The sequence below is a fragment of the Culex quinquefasciatus genome, chromosome 3 (genome assembly GCF_015732765.1).
Source record: "Culex quinquefasciatus strain JHB chromosome 3, VPISU_Cqui_1.0_pri_paternal, whole genome shotgun sequence".
Taxonomy (NCBI): domain Eukaryota; kingdom Metazoa; phylum Arthropoda; class Insecta; order Diptera; family Culicidae; genus Culex; species Culex quinquefasciatus.
Genome location: NC_051863.1, coordinates 40,940,198 through 40,961,989, shown reverse-complemented (window position 1 = coordinate 40,961,989; position 21,792 = coordinate 40,940,198). Strand labels below are relative to the sequence as shown.

General features: G+C 38.3%; 3 protein-coding genes across 11 annotated transcripts in view; 1 reads left to right on the top strand and 2 right to left on the bottom strand.

Annotated features, from left to right (window-relative positions):
- Positions 1–21,792, bottom strand: part of LOC6040327 (probable poly(ADP-ribose) glycohydrolase 2) — a 36,490-nt gene that overhangs the window by 5,622 nt on the left and 9,076 nt on the right. For 4 of the 9 annotated variants that reach the window (XM_038262630.1, XM_038262631.1, XM_038262628.1 and 1 more), the window contains exons 2-8: positions 17,452–17,725; positions 4,380–4,615; positions 3,981–4,319; positions 2,493–3,920; positions 2,168–2,438; positions 1,598–1,894; positions 1,240–1,428 (exon numbers count right to left, since the gene is read on the bottom strand). In XM_038262630.1, coding sequence (XP_038118558.1) covers positions 1,240–1,428; positions 1,598–1,894; positions 2,168–2,438; positions 2,493–3,920; positions 3,981–4,319; positions 4,380–4,510 — 2,655 coding nt within the window. In that variant the 5' untranslated portion in view covers positions 4,511–4,615; positions 17,452–17,725. Of the gene's footprint in view, positions 1–1,239; positions 1,429–1,597; positions 1,895–2,167; positions 2,439–2,492; positions 3,921–3,980; positions 4,320–4,379; positions 4,616–17,451; positions 17,726–20,963; positions 20,987–21,792 lie in introns of those variants that run through there. The other 5 variants (XM_038262633.1, XM_038262634.1, XM_038262632.1 and 2 more) reach the window with 4 other exon arrangements.
- On the top strand, positions 16,855–17,327 carry LOC6040328 (general odorant-binding protein 28a). Its single transcript, XM_038260746.1, has 2 exons — positions 16,855–16,916; positions 16,977–17,327. The coding sequence occupies exons 1-2, from the start codon at positions 16,860–16,862 to the stop codon at positions 17,325–17,327; spliced, it is 408 nt and encodes a 135-aa protein (XP_038116674.1). The 5' UTR covers positions 16,855–16,859.
- On the bottom strand, positions 20,250–20,791 carry LOC6040329 (general odorant-binding protein 19d). Its single transcript, XM_001849682.2, has 2 exons — positions 20,710–20,791; positions 20,250–20,652 (listed from the first exon to the last, which is right to left on the bottom strand). The coding sequence occupies exons 1-2, from the start codon at positions 20,764–20,766 to the stop codon at positions 20,296–20,298; spliced, it is 414 nt and encodes a 137-aa protein (XP_001849734.1). The 5' UTR covers positions 20,767–20,791; the 3' UTR covers positions 20,250–20,295.

Here is a 21,792-nt window from a genome sequence, read left to right as displayed (position 1 = left end):
GTTTTATTGGAAAATCAAATTTCCACCAGTTTATCAACAGATTTTTTGATTGAGTGCATAGTTTTCAAGATATAGCCACTTAAAGATTATTTTCAATTGCAAAATTCTCGTTTTTCTATTTTTAAAAATAGTGTCCATGATTGCCCATTCCTATAAACATTTTTTTCGAAGAAATCTCAAAATTTCCATTAAATTATCTTAAGAAACATTGAAGATTGAACCTCTGTTTGCTGAAATACAAAGAATCAAAAAAAGAAACAATAAAATTTAGGTTGTTATGTCTCATCCAAGCTTTCCCACATTTTCCAATGCCAATATCTCAGCAATCCAATTTTCAATATTGAAAAATTACAAATAAGTATTTTTTTATGGAATGCATAGGCATGGGCACTATTTAAATAAATCAAAAAAACAGAAATGTAGAAAACGTTACACTTTATTAAAAAATCTGTAAATTAGGTACTTTTCGAATGCAAATTTGATTTTAAAATTAAAGTCTGTAGCCAATACAGTACTTGTTCGGTAACTGGGCTGAAAACGTGGCCGAATGCTGCTCGCTAACTGGGCTGAACGAAAAACTACGAGGGGACCACCAATGCATAATATGTCACTGATGTAATATAAAAATAAATGTACCTCAAATTAATTTACAACGCATTTTTTAATTATTGAACATGATATTTGCGTCCCTTAACCCCTCGGTAATTTCGGTTTGTTTTGGGTTTTTGACGTTTGTTTGCTTTGTAACTGGGCTACAATTAAAAAGCAGGCCAGTTAAACAACGCCCAGCTACCGGACAAGTACTGTAGATTTATTTGACAAACATTTGCTATATTTTGCCAAAAATAAAACAATTATCACTCGGCGGCAAAATTTTTGTCGATTTTTCAATACCTACAACTTTGCCTGAGACACCAAATCGATCCGAAAATTTATTCAAAAGTTACAGATTCTCTAATATTTACGTATCGTTTTTGTATGGACAGCTGCCAAAATTGTACGGAGCCTTGTATGGATGAACCAATGGCACAAAATGGATTCTTTGGTCATAGGAAATGGACCCCACAAAGTTTGAACCAAATCAAAAATATAAATAAAATTCATTTCCGGTTTTGGTGGAGTATTGCTTAATAATTCTAAATTGCTTCTTTTGACCGTTGAAATTAATGTTCGAAGAGTCGTGCAAATAAAAATATCTTCCAAAATCATAAATTTAAAAAAAAACCACAAACCCCATACCTTGGAAAGTTTCTCACTCCCGGCGGTGTAGTAGATCAGAAACGGCAGCCCGGCAACGCTCGCCGCCATCCACTGGACCACCATCTTGAGCTGGACGTCACCCCGCTTGGTGTCACCGCAGCCCCAGTTTCCGGTCGCCACCGGTCTCAGGTTGACGTTGATTGTCCGCTTCTGGGCGATTTGGGAGATCTAAAAGTGAGCAAGAGGTGTGGGTTATGGACAGTTTGTGGGAAGAATTTGGTACACAGAGCGTGTTAATTGGATTGATTGCATCGATTTGGGTGAGTAAGCTGAACCACAACAAAAAACCCGAATAAAAAATCAAGTTCCGTAAACACAAACACAACCAAAAGAATACCTTCAACGTTACATCTTCGCACTTGACGTCCTGGTAGTAGGAAACGGACCAGTTTGGCTTGTAGCTCTGTAGCCGAGCCTTGAGCGACGATTGCCGTTCGAGGGGCTTTTTCTTGGTTTTCTTCTTGGTCCGGGCTGGGACCGCGGGTGGCGGCGCCGGATGCGTTACGGACGTCGTCGAGCAGACCGAGCTGCTGGACCGTAACCGCTGCAGCAGTTTCCGGTGGTCCACCTGGGTCAGCTGGATGTTGGGACACTTGAACAGTTTGGCGGGCTCCAGCGCGAGATACTCATTGCGCTGGTGTTGGTTGCGGATTTATGGAGGTGCAAGATCGATCAAGCGGCGAATGAGGTATTGTACAATGGAACCAAATCACAAACAAAAATCACGAGGGGTGGGGGGGTAAAAAAGAGCGGGAAATGAAAATAGAAACCAAACGAAATAAATGAGTTGAATGGGTGTCTAAGATAAAACGAGGAAAAAAAATGTTCTTCTCTACCAAACCCAAGCGAAGCCAGATTTTGCTAATCGCTCAATCTCACCCGATTGTTTTGCTACGATTGCACTTACCAATTGGGCTGCTAGTTTATGCTTGTGTTTGGCCAACTCCAGGGATAACGATCTCACATTTAGTACTACCTTATCATTCTGACCTCCGTTGGTCCTGATCGCGTTCCCTTCCGTACTCTTATCGCCCGCGAGTCCGTCTTCCGTGAACGGAATGCCAACGAAACTTTCGCTTAGCGTTCGCTTGAGCAGTGAGTTGGCGAATCTGAGCACCGCTTCGTCCCGGGCGTCCAACTTCTTGGGCTTGTCACTGCTGATGGGTTCCTCGAGCCACCTAAAACGGAACTTGTTAGAAGGAGTTTAAAGACAGGAAGTCGCTTCAACTCACTTGGCAAATTTCTCGTACACCTCCTCCAGCTCCGATCCCAAGTCCGACTCGAAGCTGTACCGCGAAGATTCGTTCGTCTCCTTCCGTTCCAGCATGCCGTTCTGGCTCCGCTGACGGCACCGATCGAACCACTCTCGCTCCTCCGAAGTGCTACCAGTTGAGCCGTCCAGCACGAAGCCGCACGATCCTCCGCGCTTCACGCGGATGTTCTGATCCCTCGTTTGCGATCCCGTTATACTGATTCCCACCGCATAGCTGCTGTCATCGGTGCTGGCGGCCGACGCCATGTTATTGTCCTTGAGTGCTTCGCGCAGCTGTTGAGCAAACGTGAACCTCCGCTCGGGAGTGTCCAGCTGGGTCATGTACGTCCGAGCGCGCAGCCCGTCTTCGTCGTCTTCGTCGAAGCTGTCGCGAGCGCTGTGGAATTCGTCGTTGCTCGACTCACAGCTTGAGTACGAATCTCTCCTCGCTGGAATCTTCAGCGGGTGTCGGTTCACTGGGAGGCACTCTCCGGATGAACCTAGAATTATGAACCTGCCTCGATGGCCGGCCGTCAACAGGCCCCCACCGCCGGTGGATCCCACCGAACTGTTGGTCATGGGGGCGGGCCTGTCCGGCGAAAGCCACGATCGTCTTTTGTTTATGTCTTTTTCCAGTTTGTTCGAATCACTGCTGGAACGTTTCGAGTTTGGCGTGGGTTGTCGTATGAAGATTGTGGTGCACACGTCCGGCGATCCCGGCGTCGATCCTTCCCGATCGCGCTCTCCTATGGGCGAGAGCCGACCCTTGCTGGACGTGTTCTCCAGCTGATCCAGCCGTGTCGGGCGCTGTTTTTCTGCTGACCTTGGCTCCACCACCGGGCAGGTCGTGTTCTGTCTGAACGCTAAAAGGCACTTGTTCAACTCGCGCAGAATGTCGTCTTCCTCGAACTGCTGCGACGGGATCGCTCGATAGTTCTCGGCGTCAATACAACACAGGGATGTCTTCTTCGGTTGTTCGATCTTCTCGAACAGCGCCCGACCTCGAGGTTCCACTATCCGGGCCACGTGGTGAGCGTTCTCAATCTGTAGCGATTCATTGTCTTCCAGCGCTTCCACATACAATAACACAGCCAACAATTCGGGAAAGGTAAAGAATTGCAGCGTTTCCTGCGAGCCGCCAGGCCCGAGAACGTCACCGCCCAACCGCGCACTGGCAAACACCGTCTGCATCGTGTCGGAACTCGCTTTGTCCAGCCGTCCCTCGTGCTTGATCTCCACGTCACACAACGGCAATCCACACTCCAACCAGTCCTCGATCGTCAACCACTGCTTCCCCGTCATAACCTTCCGGCTCACCTTGAGCGTCCCATCCAGCTCCACCGGATTAGCCTCCAACCAGTCGAAATAGTTCAGGAAGCTCCTGAATTTGGCCTTTTGTACGTTACTCCTACAAAAAGAAAACCTTAATAAGCACCAAACCAATTTCAACCCTCAAATAGCCACTCACTCTACTAGTCCCTTAAAAAAATACGTAAAGTTGAAGTCTTGTAGCGTGGGATGCGTTTTCTCAGTGCGTTTTGGAAATGTGGAGAAGAATGCGTTCGCGAGCAGGGCCGCCACCAGCCGGTAGCTCAGCTCGTAGCAATCGCCCTGCTGCTGCAGGCTAAAGTTGAGCCCCCGTGGCGGACGGTACAGCTTCAGGTTGCGGGCGTGCCGCGCGATGTGCCGCACCGTGTGGCCCAGGAAGTGGGCCCGCTCCTCCTCGCTGAGCTGCTCCGCCACAAAGTGGCGTAACCCGTCGAACACGCCCTGGTCCTTGCCGTCGTCGTCCGGGTCGAGACTCACGCTAGAAGCGGTTGGAACACGGTTAGCAAACTTCAAGTTTAAACAGGTTTGTACAACTCACTTGCACAGCTCGTGCAGCTTCTGCATCACCTCGAGCAGCACCTCAAGCGTGGGCGTCTCATCGATCTGGGCGAGCTTCTTCTGGACGTTGGACCACCAGGGCAGGTCGCATGGCAGCATTACCAGGGCCATTTTGGGGCATTCAAGATTGGATTGGAAGTTAGGGTTTTGGAAAAGTTCAGCTTGAAACAAAACCGGAAGTGTGGGAAACTTCGCTAGCTCAAATCATCTGGACACCTGTGGAGAAAGAGGGAGAGAAATATTGAAGCATTAGAAATTGTTTGTTTGGTAATGGATGAAATGTTTGCACGCGACGTTTAATCAACGATAAAGTCGCGAAAGGACGTTTTGTTTCTTCGAATAAGGCATGTAACAAAAGCCTCATGGTATCCTCTAAAAAACTAAAATCATTAGTTTTTGGAAAGCCACTAGTCTGCTACTATTATGAGATTCAGAAGTACCGCAGATCGAACAGATGATGTAAAAAGGACAGTAATAATCTGCAATTTTGAGCTCATGCCATGGAAAACTAATTACAGCACCGGCTCAACGGCCCATTGCCATTAGTTGACCATTTCAAATTTTTATGGAATCTAGAGTGAATAATGTATCTGTCTATAAGTCATCTACTGTGTCACTTTTGAGATATTCCAACCAAATATAGTATGGACATACTGGTGAGACAACTTTGATAATAATGCTCCAAATCCAAAAATCACCTTTTGAGGTCATGAAAAATAAATATGAGCAACTCTCTACGAAATAGGCCGATTTCGACCATATTTACTTTTTGTATTTTTTTATTTGGCTCAAACTTTGTGGGGGCCTTCCCTATGACCAAATAAGCTTTTTTGTGTCATTGGTTCACCCATACAAGTCTCCATACAATTTTGGCAGCTGTCCATACAAAACGAAACGAAACTATTGGCACTACGCCCCCCGGGGCATGGCCTTCCTCTAACGTGGGATTTCTGCTCCAGCGCCTCTGACGAGACAGGAGAAACATACAAAAATGGTATGTAAATATTCAAACAGCTGTAACTTTTGAGTGAATTTTCTGATCAATTTGGCGTCTTGGGTAAAGTTGTAGGTATTGTTGAGGACTTTTGAGAAAAAATAGGTAAACGGAAAAAAATTGCAGATTTTTTAATCAACTTTTGTTTCACTAAAACTCAATTTCCCAAAATACATAAGTTACGGAAATTGCTTTCCGCATAATTGATCGACGCCACCAACATCGTCAGCACAGCCGGCAACAGTAACCCAAACTGCGAACAAAGCTAAACTTCGTTTACCTCGCCGCGATTGAAGCAAGTAGCTCGATTAATGCTTTGCAAGCAAAACCTCAGTACCTCGTGTGTGAGGCTCTGGGGGACTTTTCGATCACAATAAAATCAGAACGTTTCGGACCGTCAAACTCAACACTTTGGAGTAATTAATTTAGAGAAAACCACCCTTGCATAATGGGACCTTTATAACTCATATTTTTTGATTTTCGAGATTTTTTGATATGTTTTAGGGGACAAAAACCCGCAACTTTTGAGCTATAGAGAAACATGGTCAAAAAATCTGCCGCCGAGTTATGATTTTTTGAAAAAATAGTGATTTTTGGAAAAAATCGAAGTTTAATGCAAAAACAAGTTTGACATTATTTTTTGATGCAAAATTGAATTTGCCATCGAAAAGTACTTAACAGATTAACAGGCTCCGTTTTCAAGATATAGCCACCGAAAGTTTGATTTTAAAGAGATATATTTGCAGTTTTTCAATATTTAAAATTAGTGACCATGAGTGACCATCTCTAAAAATATTTTTTCTGAAAGGTTCAGAAAATTTGCTATAAAATTGTCTAAGAGACATTGAAGATTGGACCTCGGGTTGCTGAGATAGAGCCGCTTTAAGGAAAAGAAACACGAAAATTGAAGTTTTATAAATCTCACCAAAACATCCCACCATTTTCTAATGACGATATCTCAGCAACAAATGATCCGATTTTCAATGTTAAAACAGGAAACATTCGTGATCTTTTCGAAAAAAATATTTTGAAAAAAAAATAAATCAAGACTAACATTTTAAAAGAGCCAAACATTGAAGATTACGCCCATTCAAAATGCTAGTCTTGATTTATTTTTTTCGAAAAGATCGGAAAATTTCACGAATGTTTCATGTTTTAACATTGAAATCGGACCATTAGTTGCTGAGATATCGTCATTAGAAAATGGTGGGTTGTTTTGGTGAGATTTAGAAAACTTCAATTTTCGTGTTTCTTTTCCTTAAAGCGGCTCTATCTCAACAACCCAAGGTCCAATCTTCAATGTCTCTTAGACAATTTTATAGCAAATTTTATGAACTTTTCAGAAAAAATATTTTTAGAGATGGTCACTCATGGTCACTATTTTTAAATATTGAAAAACTGCAAATATTTCGCTAAAATCAAACTTTCAGTGGCTATTTCTTGAAAACGGAGCCCTTTATCAAACAATCTGTAAAGTACTTTTCGTTTGAAAATTCAATTTTGCATTAAAAAATAATGTCAAAATTGTTTTTGCATAAAACTTCGATTTTTTCCAAAAATCACTATTTTTTCAAAAAATCATAACTCGGTGGCAGATTTTTTGACCAAGTTTCTCTATAGCTCCAAAGTTGCGGGTTTTTGTCCCCTAAAACATATCAAAAAATCTCGAAAATCAAAAAATACGTATTTTGGAAAATTGAGTTCTAGTGAAAAAAAGTTGATTAAAAAATCTGAATTTTTTTTTCCATGTACCTATTTTTTTCTTAAAAGTCCTCAACAATACCTACAACTTTGCGGAAGACACCAAATTGATCAGAAAATTCACTCAAAAGCTACAGCTGTTTGAATATTTACATACCAGTTTTGTATGGACAGCTGCCAAAATTGTATGGAGACTTGTATGGGTGAACCAATGACACAAAATAGCTTATTTGGTCATAGGGAAGGCCCCCACATAGTTTGAGCCAAATCAAGAAATACAAATAAAATCAATTTCCGGTTTTGGTAGAAAATTGCTCATATTCAAAGATCAATCACATTATATCCCTCCCATCAATAAAATGTCCACTCTAAAGTTGCACTACTTTCCACCGACAACTTGTTGGTTCATTCGCGTGCAAAGTGCACTTCGTCACTATCGAACGCAAGGTGCGGTGAGTGGTTCCTGTCTTGACAACGCGGACTGTGAGCAAAAGTCCATGTCCAGGTGCTTCGTGCACGTGCCTCAACTGGAGTGTGGTGATAAGCTGTTCGGACGCCATGCATGACGTCCTCCACGCGCTACTTGTGGATTTGAAGGGCAACCCGGCAACGTCACCATGGTTATGTTAGCAAAGAGGGGGTTCCTTCTTTTATTTGTTAGTGACTAAGGTTTTCTTTTACAATCATCTGAACTGCATGACCTTTGAGTGGAAAAAAGTTTTAAAAAATTGGAAGAAATAAAAGTTTGTATTATTCATCAAAACATACACACAAATTCAAATAAACTATATAACTTTTGAAAAAAATATAGTCTCCTCCATCGTCACTCTAAACAGAAGCAACATGTCTTGATACAAAGTGCGCTCTTTGCTACTCAAGTAATCCTCGTTGACCTGTTAGCACCCGGCAATCAGTCTTATGTCACGTCCCAAGTCGTGTTGTGTTTATTTCTGTCTCCTTCAATCGCAATTCAAACCACGACGCCCTGAAATGATACCTATTACACCAGAAAGATAGTTCAACCGACAAGAACCATGTAATTGTTTATAATTTTTAGTAAATCCTTTTATTTTAACTTTTTAATTAAATTAAATAATCTGGTGATTAAATTCAATTCAATTTTACCTCAATTATTGTCTGTCAGCTCTGGTTAAGGTGGATAGAAAGGGGCGAAAAGAGAACTAAAACCATTCATTTTCAACTCTTTAGAGCAAAACTATACACAGAAAAAAAATGTAAATTTACCCGACTCGTAAACCGTGTTTCAAACGCAAACTCGCTTAATGTAAAATTGAAAACCGTTGTAAACAGCCAAACTCCATTTAAAGAACCATTATGTAAACTCCAATCCAACGTAATGGCCAAATTTTATGTGAATGAATTTTTGTTTACCATACAGCAGTTCCATATGACCAACCAAAAAAAAAGTGCTCGGATTGAAATCGGCTCAAATTTGATTTAGAATTTGAGGATACTTGGCCAAAATATTGCATTGTTACGATTTTTGCAAAAACTCACGAAATTTGAAAAATCTAGCCTAACATTTGAAAAAGTCGGATAAAGACCAAAAATGTAGATTTGATGGTGTCTGGACCAAAGAGCCTAGGCAAAAAATATGTTTAACAGATTCCTTGGGAAATTTTTAAGTATTTTAATAAAAATAAATGTAATTACTATTTATTCTTAACCCTCTGGTTAAAAAAAGGAATCATTTTTTCACCATTTTCTTTCAAATCATTCAACATTCAAAAACAATTTTTTTTTTTAAATAAATTGATCACGGAAATCTCAACGTTGTTAACAATAATCGTTCTGGTGTTTTCGACAATGTTGTTAAGGAAAAAATGAGTACAAGGAAAAAAAACACCGATTTTGCCTTCCTCACCTCACTGAGGCAAGGCTATAACATCACTCGAAAAATGAACTTCTTAAATATACCTCCTAGATATACCTTCACGTATACCTATCGACTCAGAAACAAATTCTGAACAAATGTCTGTGGGGATGTGTGTAGCTAGAGTGTAACAAAAATGACTTTTTGGCGGGCATTCAGGGGTTTGTTCCGGTGGGCATACTGAGCCCAAATCCCAAATATGAGCTTGATTGGACGTAACAGGAGCTGGCGCTCCGTCCTTCAATTTTAAATAGGATTTAACCCGTAAAAAAAGACCAGATCCTTGCGCATCTTTTGGTATATATAACATTGAAGTTTGGAGCATCCTGGAGGTCGGTACAGACCTTCAAAGTTTGGCATTTTTTCGAAAAATCGGCCCCGGCAAAAAAGATATGCGTCGCACCTCGCGACGCCCGAGACGCCATTTGATTTTGCTGGGACCGATTTTTCGAAAAAATGGCAAACATTGAAGATCTTTACCGACCTCCAGGATGCTCCAAACTTCAATGTTATATTTACCAAAAGATGCGCAAGCATCTGGCCAACATGCCAGTGGTGTTTTTGGTAAACGCTTTAGTGGCCAAAATGCCTCAAAAAGTGTCATTTTTGAAAAAATCTTTTTTTACGGGTTAAATCCCATTTAAAATTGAAGGACGGAGCGCCAGCTCCGGTTACGTCCAATCAAGCTCATATTTGGGATTTGGGCTCAGTATGCCCACCGGAACAAACCCCTGAATGCCCGCCAAAAAGTCATTTTTGTTACATCCTAGTGTAGACATGATTTTTTTCCACACGATTATCTCAGAACTGGCTGAACCGATTTAGGCCGGATTCGCCTTATTCTGTTTGTTTTGGGGTCCCCTAAGACCCTATTAAATTTTATTCTTTAGTGAAGTACTTTTAAAGTTATGCCAAGAAAAAGTTTTTTTGTAATTACAAAAAGGGTGATTTTGGCATAACCTCAAAGGCCAGGTCTTTTTGCTTACGCGCGAGAGTCGCGCAGCATGCGTATCGCCCGGTTGCCACATTGCTTTAGCAGTATCTGCGTCTTTCTAGAAAAAGTCAGTATTAATTATGTTGCATGATGTATACATTTTGTCTCGACAAAGATTTACACGAACTTTTTACTGAAATATACAACTCATGAGACATTGTTTACTAAGACTAGGGGGACAGCATGCAATTCCATCGTGCACCTAATGTTGGTATATCAGCACTTTAAATTCAATTACAGCCCCCCCATTTTCTCCTTTATTTTGGAGAGTTGGTAAAGAAAAAAAATTGCTGTTTTGATAAAATCAAAAAATAAAAAAATAAAAACTAATGAAAAAATAAATAAAAACAAACTCTTAAATTAATTTGTAAATACAACCTAAAATACAACATGAATGTGAGGAAGGCACCAACCACCTTAAGGTGGATTAAGTAACGTTTTTTTTTTTTTTGAGCTGAAGTGCATGAAGGATGAACTGTTTTTGGTAAAGATGTTTAAAAAAAATGATAGTAGTGAATTTGAAATTCAAGGTACTTGTCGTGTGCCCATTTTTTCAGAAAAATCTGGATCACAACCCACAACTTGGCCGAATACAGCAATTCGATAAAAAAAAATCCCTTCTGGAATTAAAAATTTTACAACATTTTCATAACACTTTTGTATGAACAGCTCACAAATTTGTATGGAGACTTGGATCGAGAATATAAATTGCTTTTTAAACTTAGGGGCCATACATAAACCACGTGGATACTTGGGGCGTGGGGTGGGATTTGGCGATTGGCCATGCTCCATACAAAAATGTTTTTTTTTTTTGTAATTACAGTTATCCACGAGGGAGAGGGAGGGGTTTGAGATTTCCAAAATAGTGTCCACGTGGTTTATAGATGGCCTCTTAAGGAATTGATTGACAAAGTTTCATCTAAATTTTAAAAAATACAGTGGTGCATGCTCTAATGCATTTTTTTTTCAAGATATTCAAGGATTGGATCATTGGATTGGATCAATTTTCAAAATAACTTAAAACTTTGAAAAAAAAATATTCTAAGGTTGCTGTATGGAATGGGATGCAAATAAATAAATAAAATAAACGGATTTTCACTACATAAAAGTTTTGAGAATAAAATGCTGTGCCTATAGAACACTTTTAAAGCTATTGGAGAATTTATTCTTACTAAAATTATAATGGGTTTTTGTGAAAAAAAAACAACTTAAGACCATTCCACTATAACGATACGTTTTGAGAAAATTTAATATTAGACGCAAAAAAAAAACATTACAGTCAGTGTTACAGCATAAACAAAGATGTAATAAAACAATACCATGAATGAAATAATTAATTGTTAGGGATGATATTGAAGAAAAACAAGCGGTACAGTCCAGACTCGATTATCCGAAGTTTCGATTGTCCGAATTTCGATTATCCGAAGTTTTGTTACAAAGGTTCATCGTATAATCGAATCATGATAAAAAAAAATGTTTTTTTTTTCATTTTCTTACTAATTTTTAAGGCAATCATCCATTCAAATTTGAATAAAATAAGATCGCAGCATTCGAATTTGATGTTAAAAGCGCCATTTTGGCCACCATCTTGGATTTACAATCACAGTTAAGTTTAGGGGTCATACTTAAGCTCGTTAATTAAAAATAAGTTGACAAAAAAATCGAGATTCGATTATCCGAAGTGGATTTTTTTTCAAGGCCATCGGATAATCGAGTCTGGACTGTTTTTGATTTATTAACGGTTAAAAAAATCATTTTAATATTTAATTTGAAAATTTCCGATATAAAGCCACATCTTCATGTTGTCAAAAATGGAAAGGCACTGTTCTTGAATTTTCACCGAAAACTTTTTTTGATACTAAATTTTCCATAATTTACATATTTTTCCTGCAGTTGAGTTTAAAGTGAAAAATAGAAAATAAATCCAAAATATAACGTATTTTTGGTAAATTATCAATCTATAATAATTTTCTACATGGGTATCAAACGACGCTACATTTTATATAGATTTTCACCGAATTAGATTTTTAATGTAAAATACTTAAATTAAAATCAGTAAACCTCAACTTTATTTTATAACTGTTTTTCAAAATTGGGTAGAAATGTTTTAGCTTTTCTATGATCGTCTTGTCATCTTAGACTTCGTTTAGTTTTAGGAAATGACAAATGATTTTTCAAAACAATCATTTCTCATGTGTAACTAAGGGAAATTCTCGTATATTTGGCAGGTTAAGCTCTCGCTCCTAACTCCATCCAATTTGCTGATTTTTACTATTTTAACAACTAATTTTGCAAAACTTTTGATAGAAACTTGCTTACTCACTTCTTATTGAGCTTTTTATCACTCGATTGCAATTCAAAACGCTTTTAATTAGCTTTAATTGAATGTCAAAGTTCTGACCTGCCAACATTAGTGGCACGCTGGAATTAGATGCTGTTCCCCTAGTATGCAGAAGACATAACTATATTGAGAAATAAAACGCGAACGATTGGTTGAAACCTCGAATAGCGCAAAGCGGTTGAAGTTTCCTTAACAAACTGTATGAGAAAAAAGTTATGTGTTAGACTTTGACACTAAACTTTAAATTTCTTCCTGATCAGCGTTATATTCCGTGTGCACAAAGTCTTAACTCTATACCAAATGTGCAGCGCTCTATTTTCGTCACCTGCACATTAATCAATCGTACCACCTGTTCCCATCACAGAGACGACGTCTTCGCCGAGGGAGGAAAATCTATGAACGACGACGTCTCGAAGGAAACATTTTCCGCCTGTCTCGGCGAATGACGGCGGATAAAAATAAAGTGACAAAATGAAACACACACAGACTCACAAATTGAGAGCTGAGCTGTTGATTGCTCGCCGCGCCCGTCTGTTGATATTTTCGCATGCCGCCACAGCGAGGAAAATCGAATTTCCTCACGTACACATCATTACTGGGGAACGAACGCGTGTGAAAAGCTGAAACTGATCAGCAGCTTCATCGGGGATGATGTTTTGGATCAAAACTGGCGGAAACTGGGGATAGTGTGTGGCGGTGGTAGTGAATGAAAGCTCGTCATTCAACGGAAAGTCGAGCATAGTTTGGTATTGGTGCCCGAGATGACGACTGTTTATTTATAAGCCATCACTTTGGATCGATTTTGCGGGGAACAAACTTTGTAAAACAAATTCTTCACTGTAGCGTCATCTGTTGACGGCTCGTGGTGGAATCATTACATAAATTAAGGAGAAAACATAGAGCAACTTTAGGGATGTTGCACATCTGTTAAGCCAAGCAAGCGAGCGAACAGGCCTCCCCACTGAGTGATGGGCAGTTATGACCTACGACAAGCAACTTTTTGGCCGGCCGGTGTGTATTTAGGTCGTGTTATGTGTAAAATAGAGGTTATTTTTAGCGTCGAAATCTTATTCGTTGATTGAGATTATGTTGCGATCTATTTGCGGACTCACTAACATAGATTTTTTCATACAAAGACGCTGACAGTTTTGAATGTTTTCCTGAAACTTGGCAAACAACATTAGCTTAGCTTAGCTTGGTTGACCGTACTCTAGCCGAGCATAAAGCTCGCAATAGCTAGGTTGGCGCCGATAAGGAAAATAAATGCGTCAGGAATGTGCCGAATGACACATCACCATTCATTTGTCCTTTTGGTCGACTCCTCACGATCAACGGGGGAGGTGGGGAGGGATTTGATGATTGGATATCCTATAGAGATGCCTAAGAACTTAGACGACCTCCAAGACACCCGGATTTGGAAGGGGAAAGGGTTTGATGGGATACTTCACCGACGAATGAAGTAGTGGGCGTTGGTAAATAATGAGAAAATAGAAAATTATGTAAAATCGCTTTAAACAGTTATGCTTCACTTTGTGTTTATCCAGATTGCGTTATATAATTTTTTTATTGAGTAAAAAACAATTTGTAGTGAATTTCAATCGATATATCTATAATATTGAAGCATAACTGTTTGTTTTCAAAAAATATTAAAAGGAAAAAGTATTTTTTTTCCTTTTTTTTTATTTTGGAAGGATCTCACCGGGTTGTAGATTTGGCATCTCTGCGTGGTCCGTTGTTTCGCTAGTGTCCACATCTTGACCCGATGGCGCATTTGTTTTGTGTCTGCCTTGAGTTTGATGTGCACCAATACAGATGAAAAATACGCACTGCTTGTTACGTCCGGGTTAATGCAGCAAACCTTTTTCCTCGAAATATCACTTTTTCGTACACATTTCTTCAAAACTCCGTTGTTCTAATGTTGCGCGACTAGATTGTTCTCCTCGTCACTATTTTACACCACAAAACACGAAAAATTTATGAAATTCAGTTTAAATTCGGCACTCGCAAGGACAACGCGAGTTAAGCAAATAATAAACGAAATGAAAACCAAAGCTGAGCAGTGAGTGGAGCATGTCGCACACTCACCATACCTTCACTATTTTATTTTTGTCGTAGCGATCTCGTTTAGAAACAACATAAAAAACATAACTCTTGAACAAATCTAACGTTTCAAAAAAATCCACCCAACAGCAAAGCAACAAAAACAAAACGAAACTTGGCAAACAACATTGTACATTTTTATTGAAGTTTAAAAAAAATGTGGGAAGCCGTTCACACCTATTGAAATCTTTTAATAAAACATTGAACCAATTTTGAGATGAAAAACAGTCCGTGGCGATGACTATGGCCAGAAAACGACGTACTTCGAGTAATTTTGAAACAATAATTACATTAATTAATGTCAGCAAATCCGTTAAGTCTATGTTGTTGGTTTTGTAAAAATTTAAATGTTTCCAAAATCGTCACATTTTTTTCGATTTCCCTGTAAATGTTTGAAAAATTGGAAAAAGAATGTTGAAATTTTGGAAATATTTTTATGTTTAAGTTCGAAATCAGTATATTGAGAGGCGATTTTCTGATAGAATTGAAACAATTTAAAAATAAGTCATGAAAGAAAAGCACCACTGCAAAACATAATTTTCCTAAATACCTAAAAATGTATAACATTCAAAAACGATGCAAAAAAAACGTAATTTAAAAGCAATTTATATTGAACATTTAATTTTTAATATATAAAAAAGACTTTGAAATTTTATTTGACAGTATTTGCAGTTTTATCTAAAAATCATTTTTTTCCAAAAACAAAATCATTTCTCTGGTACGAGATTTTTTACTATCCTAAACACTAGCGCAAAAGATGCAACTTATCAAAATATTTTGAGGAATCAAAGCAATGCAATTTGTAAAATATGGTCTTAATGCAATACTATTAATCTAGTGTTCGTGCAAGACGGTATTTGTGTCCGTCCCCTGAATGTTTACTTCTGTACCCGTATCGAGAACAATAAACCTTTATTCTGCCTCTTCGCGCGCTGACCACCGTCCGAGACGGTTGGCTCGGCAGTCACCACAAACTAGTTGTTTTATTTCAATCAATATGGAAGATTCTACGCGCCTGGACCAGTAAAACACAACGTAGGGAATTCGAAGTCAGCCTCTGGCTGAACATCTAGTATTTATTTAACCTAATAGAAATAGGAAAAAAAACAAAAAATAAAATGAAAGAAAATTAATATTATGTATAACCATTTGAAAACAAAAAACAAGATTTTTTTTGTATTTTTATCAAAGGTCAGGTTTAAATAGAGCAAAACAAAATGTCAAGATAAATTATACAAACTTTCACAGATCAAAACAGAAATTATTTGCAAATTAATAAAATGGTCAAATTTCGGTGCTGGTTGGTTTGAAATCTAATTGAAAATTTGATGAAAAAAAATCTATGCGTTTTTAAAGCCGTTGCAAATATTTAAAAACATTTTTTTTATGTTCCTTAACCCCTTCCCGCCCAGAGCCAAATCGAGATTTTTTGCGTTTTTCCACATTACTCGTAACTGGATCGACCAAATTGGAAGAAATTTTAATGGTTATTAATTAACATTCTATATTCACTAATGCAGGTTGATAAAATGAATGGCTGCAGAGAAATTTAATATTGAATCCAAAAATTAGTGGTGCTCTGGAAACCATGGGCGTTAGAAGGGTAAACAATGGTCGGAATCAAGAAAAAGGCAAAATTTCAGCATGGTTTTGAAATTTGAATGAAAAATGTGTTCCAAAATGCCTTGCACACTGGTACCTTCATCTTGAAATTTATTCTCAAAATAAACCAAAAATTACTCAAATCAAAAATAAATGAACATGAACTTTTAAAAATATTTGTTGCGGCCAAGTGAAAAAAAATACATGTGGATCTTACCAAGATATTTGTTAGGTCAAGAAAGAGCAGCCATTGAGTATACAAAAAAAGATTGCATTACCTTACATAGTGAAAAAATGGAGAAATGCTAGCAAATTTTACTCGAATTTACAATGGATCGATTCGTTGAAAAACACAAGGAATTAATTTCCAAATATCATTTGGAAAGCATTTTTGAATATATTTGCAAAAATATATATTGTAAGAACATAAAATTCAAGTTTTGTGGACCGTGTTGAATTGCTTTGAAATCTGTTTTCACAGATAAAGCCTGAATAAAAAAATTCCCGTTTCTAATTGTAACGAGATGAATCCACATCGAATCGAATTTAAAATACTGCCTCACGTGACAGTTTGATCTTGTAAAACAAATATATTTTCTCGCGTTTCATTTACGCTACAATTATCAAACCAATTTGCTGATGACAAGATTTGGAATGAACACGTGTTGACTGCACGATGCGCCGTACTATGCAAACTGTAATTTACAACAATCAGATAGTTCCAACGTTTTGTACTAGGTCACACAACATTGTATAACATGAAACGAACGCGAAAGCAATTCAACAGTTGTTCTCTCGATACTCTCAAAGTTGGTGGTTCAAAGCTTTCTGAAAATGCAGAACTTTTGTTTCATTAGTTTGTTGCTAGTTTTAGCACTTTGCAGCTGCACGGTAAAACTCAAAACTTTTCAATCTAAATGTCACCAATCTCAAAGTTAACCATCAATCCAGACCAACAAACGAATGCTCAAACTAGCGGCCGGAAACTGCAAGTCCAGCGAGGGAGCCACCGACGCCGACGTGGACAACCTTGCGGAGGGGCGACTTCCGGAGACGCAGGTGCAAAAATGTCTGTACGCGTGTCTGCAGAAGCAGTTTGGGATTTCCGACGGGAAGAAGTTCTCCAAGCAGGGATTCCTGAAGCGAAGTAACGTTCTCGTTGGCTCCGGAGATGCCAACAAGCGAAAGGCGCAGGAAATTGCCGACGAATGTGACGGAACTGCGAACGACGATCGGTGCCAGCTGGGGGCGGACATTGCCAAGTGTATAAGGGATGGACTGATTAAGCGTAAGAATCAATAACCCTATTGAGCTTTTAGAATAAACAATTAAAAAAAATCTAATCTCATTTGTATTTAAACATCAGTTAACTACTTATTTTTTCCCATCGTGAAAAAAATTATTAAATTACAATTAGACTGCTTACCTTTCAACACAAATTTCAGAACAAAACTAGTATTGTAGCAATCATCTTTGAAATCGTCGTTTAGGTTGATAATTTTATCATTTTAAAAACCTGATTTTCTCCCTCACTTGAGCATCATTCATTCAAAATCAGAACCATACAGATTTTCACTTCAATCTTCACTGCAATTGTACTCTTCTACTCTGTACCACTTGAACTATGTCTTCATTATCACTCTCTCCTCTCTGAGCTGAGCTGCTTTTCCTCGTGTTTTTTTTCCTAACTATACGGCTTCCTGTCAGATTCAGAGAGAAAAACAAAAATCACGCAATTATCATCTCGCACCCAAAACATTCGTGTCTAGTCACAGCTAAATTTAAATTTTCCCCTTGGCGCGAGGCTGCACCGCACAGACAAACAGACGGTGACCGCTAATGTCACAACGATTATTTTGTCTCTTCTTTTAAATGTCGGCTGATCTGCTGATGCTGACTGTGCTGAATTTTCTTCCAAGCAACCAAAACAAACCGCCCTCCGGTTTGACCTAGAAACGTAAAAAAATTTTTTTTTGCCTGTTGGTTTTCTAATAGTTTGGGTTTCTTGATCAACAATTCAACGTTTCACAAATACTTGTAAGCTAGAAGTGTACCGGTGGTAGTGGTGGTGGCGTGATGGCGTTAAAGACTATTTTTATTTTCAATAAAGATCTCGCAAAATGCTAAGCACCTTACGCACTTTGATTTAACATGGAAGAAAAATGAAAAGCAAAATAGGAAGAGATTGTTATTAAAAAAAAACAATCTATAAAAAATGAGAGTTTGAACGATATTTTTGATCGCAAAAATTACAGATTTTATAGAATTGAGTGACAAATTCAGTGGAAAATTTATTTTCTGAAAACTTATGCCTTTTAAGAGATTTGCTGTTTTCAGACGAGTTGTTGTAAATGAGAAACGGGAATGGTTTGCTTTTTTGAAGCTGGTTCACATTTAGGCTCATCTAAATAATGAAATATTTGTGGGATTTTTATTTTTTATTTTTACCCAAATTAGACATATTGGTCAAAGGTTACTGAGCAATTCTCTATTTTTTCGCAAATTTTTCCACAGTTTTTAATTAAGTATTTGTTTTATTCAAATGGGACTTTGTCCATCGATTCCTTATGTCCAAATAAGTCATTTTGCATAATTGGATTCTCCATATACAAATCTTCATACAGACTTAATGTTCAAAAACACGAAACTGGAGTAGGTAAAATTGCACGTTTCAGCAAAAAATAAGAACGCGGAAAAAAATTCCCCGGATTTTTTTATAACCAAAACTCAATTTTAACAAACTTTACTCCCTTTGACTTTATTTTTTTATGTTTAACTGTACCAAAAGTTCAAACTTTTGAAACATGATCTTTTTGAAAGAATACCTATTTTTGGTTGTTGACTTTGCAATACACAAGAGCTATTGTGATTTATTTGGATAGTGGATTATGAATGTTTACAAAGTTTTAAATCGCTTGCCTGGCTATATTTCAAGAAATGTTTTCATGTCTCATCTATTAGAATTTCTTTTCGTATTTCAAATTCTCGTCAAACGAATACAAACAAAAATTGGAGCGTTTGGTACGGTATGTCCACGCATCCTTCCTCCTCTGTAGATTCTTTGAAATGTGATCCGTTCTCAGAATCCTCTCTGCACTCCGGCCGCTTTAATTTTTGTAATACATTTTCGGTCGTTCTCGGATGTACTGCAATTATTAATAATGACAAAAAAGTGCTTGGGGCGTAATCCAATCACAAGACTTTCCAGCATGCTTTCCCCGGACTGGCTGCGTTTGTGTTAGATTATATTAGATTAGATAAGTATTTCAAAATCTCGTCTAACGATGTGAATGGGTTAAGAACCTATTATTTCGCCTTTTTGAAATGGTTTTTTGTGATTATAAATTTCTTAAAATCTGGTAAAAATGTAAGTAAAAGTTTTTGTTTCTCAGTTTTGGTTTAAGTCGCAAGGCGTCAAAAATAAAATAAAAATCATATTTCGAGCTTAATTTCATTATTTTTTTTTTAATCTAGATTAAATTTTCAAAACAATCTATCCCTCACGGGTTTCCTATGCAGATAGGACCTTTTGAAAATTTAATCGAGAAATACTGATTTTTTTGTAAATTGCATCGGCCAAAATTTCAAAAAGATGCCAACATTTCACCAAGGTTTGATATTTTGACATATTACGAAAAAAGTTTTGCTTAATTTGTCGTTACAACGGTCATAACAGTTACCTTACCCTAGACAGATTCTTACCCTTCCAGATTATTGCAGATTCAAGAAGTACATTAATTTCCCACTCTTATAACATGTCCCCTGATTTTTTACAGTTGAGTAACGAAAAATGGCAAAGATTATAAAACTATTTTTGTAATTAATTTTATGAAAAATATTTTGTTTTAATTTCTAGTACGCCATCAAATCGGGCGTCTAATTTTACATAAATGTACTTTGAATAACAAAATTTCCAAATCATCTATATTGCAGGCTGAATGGGGTCGTACCGCCCCTCGGCATCAGTGACCAATATTATCCCTTAGGACAAATGTTCACTCAAATCGAAGAGGGGTCGGGGCAATTGCTGTATGATTTGGTGAAGGATGACCCAATCAATATCTAAAAAAAAAAAATGATTTTTCATTCAATTAGCAAGTTATTTAAAGACGGTTAAAAAATAAGTGCTGAAGACGTTTCAAGAAACTTACGCCACGTGCATTTTTAGGTAATCGCCACAGTAAGGATTCAAAGATCGACTGCTGAAAGGAGTCAAATCAACTTTTTCACTGCAACTCATCAAAATCAATTTATTTAGACCGCAAATTCCTCAATCATCCTTCGACTCGCACTTCTCCATGCCCTGCTTGATACATTCGGCAATGTCCGCGCCCAGCTGGCACCGGTCCTCGTTGGTAATCTTCTCGCACTCAGCGGCAATTTCTTCCGCTTTGCGGCGGTTTTCCTCGCCCGGACCCACGATCGCCTCACTGTGCTTCAGGAAGCCCTCCTTCAGGAACTTCTTTCCGTCGGACAACCCGAACTGCACCTGAACGCACGAGAACAGACACTTTGCGGTTTGCGTTTCCGGCATGCGTCCTTCGGCCAACGCGTCCACATCCTCGTCGGAGGCTCCCTCACTGGCCTTGCAGGCCTGGGCCGCGTTCCGGATCATTTGCTTGTCGGCCTGGGTGTTACTTAGGGGTTAGACTAGTTCGTTAAACAGTTATGAGCTTTAAGTTACCTTGGAGTAGGCCAGTGCCAAGACCAGCAAGAGTCCAATCAAGTATAAGCTTTTCATTTTGGCTTAGAGTTTTCAACATTCAAATCTGAACCAACTGAATGTTTGCTCAGCAATTTGTTTCGACATTTATACCCTTATACATGAATCAGATTATTTTAAATCATTGGTCTGCATTTCCGTCAATAAGTGTTTCAGCTCAGATTATCTTAGACAAACTTATTTTCAAAACACACATCAAAGTGCCAATTACTCACATGATTCATACAGCCTCATGGGAGTATATGAACCAACAAGTGTAATAACTCTGCAAAAGTTCAACATTCCCAGCTCGACATTCACGTTGATGAGCTTTTTTTCATATGTCGAGCACCGGTAGGTACCATAACAGTTCTCTCTAGTTCGCGCAGTCTATTTTCGTCTGCCGGTTGGTTCAACCCGAATCACTTTTTCCTTCACGTTCTCTCCCATCGGGTTCTGTTCACTCCTGAAATACCAGCCAGAGAAAGATGAATATTTTTATCACTAACGCATTCCGAGGAATGCCACGTACGAGCCGGTCAGTACACTTTTATTCACCGTATCTTCACCGTGCGTGCGAGCGTGAGGTTGCACCGTAAGGTGACTTATGAGGACTGATGTCAAGCTAGACGAGCACAGTTGGTTTTGTTCGGCATCTTGCCGATGATACATTTTTGCCGGTTTCATGCCGGCTAAAGCATATTGAAGAAAACAATTTTTGGCTGGGTAAAAGTCGCAGTATTTCCAATAAAAGCATAGTTGTCCCACCTGAAATCTGGGAGCTTTTTTAAAGAAATTTAAACCACATTGTTGCACTAAATCTATTATTTCGGGAGAACAAGTCAACAGTTGCGCAACAAACTCGTTTTTTAATATGGGACCAATTTAGTCAAATTAAGTTCCAACATTAAGAAGAACATAAATATTACTGAAATGGTCATAACTGTTTGAACTTGGACAGATCTTCGAACTTTTATATTCGTCTTGAAGGCATCGTTGTTAAAATGATGATATTTGAGAAAATTCCGGTCACTTATCTAACATCCGGATCCATCAAAAAAATCA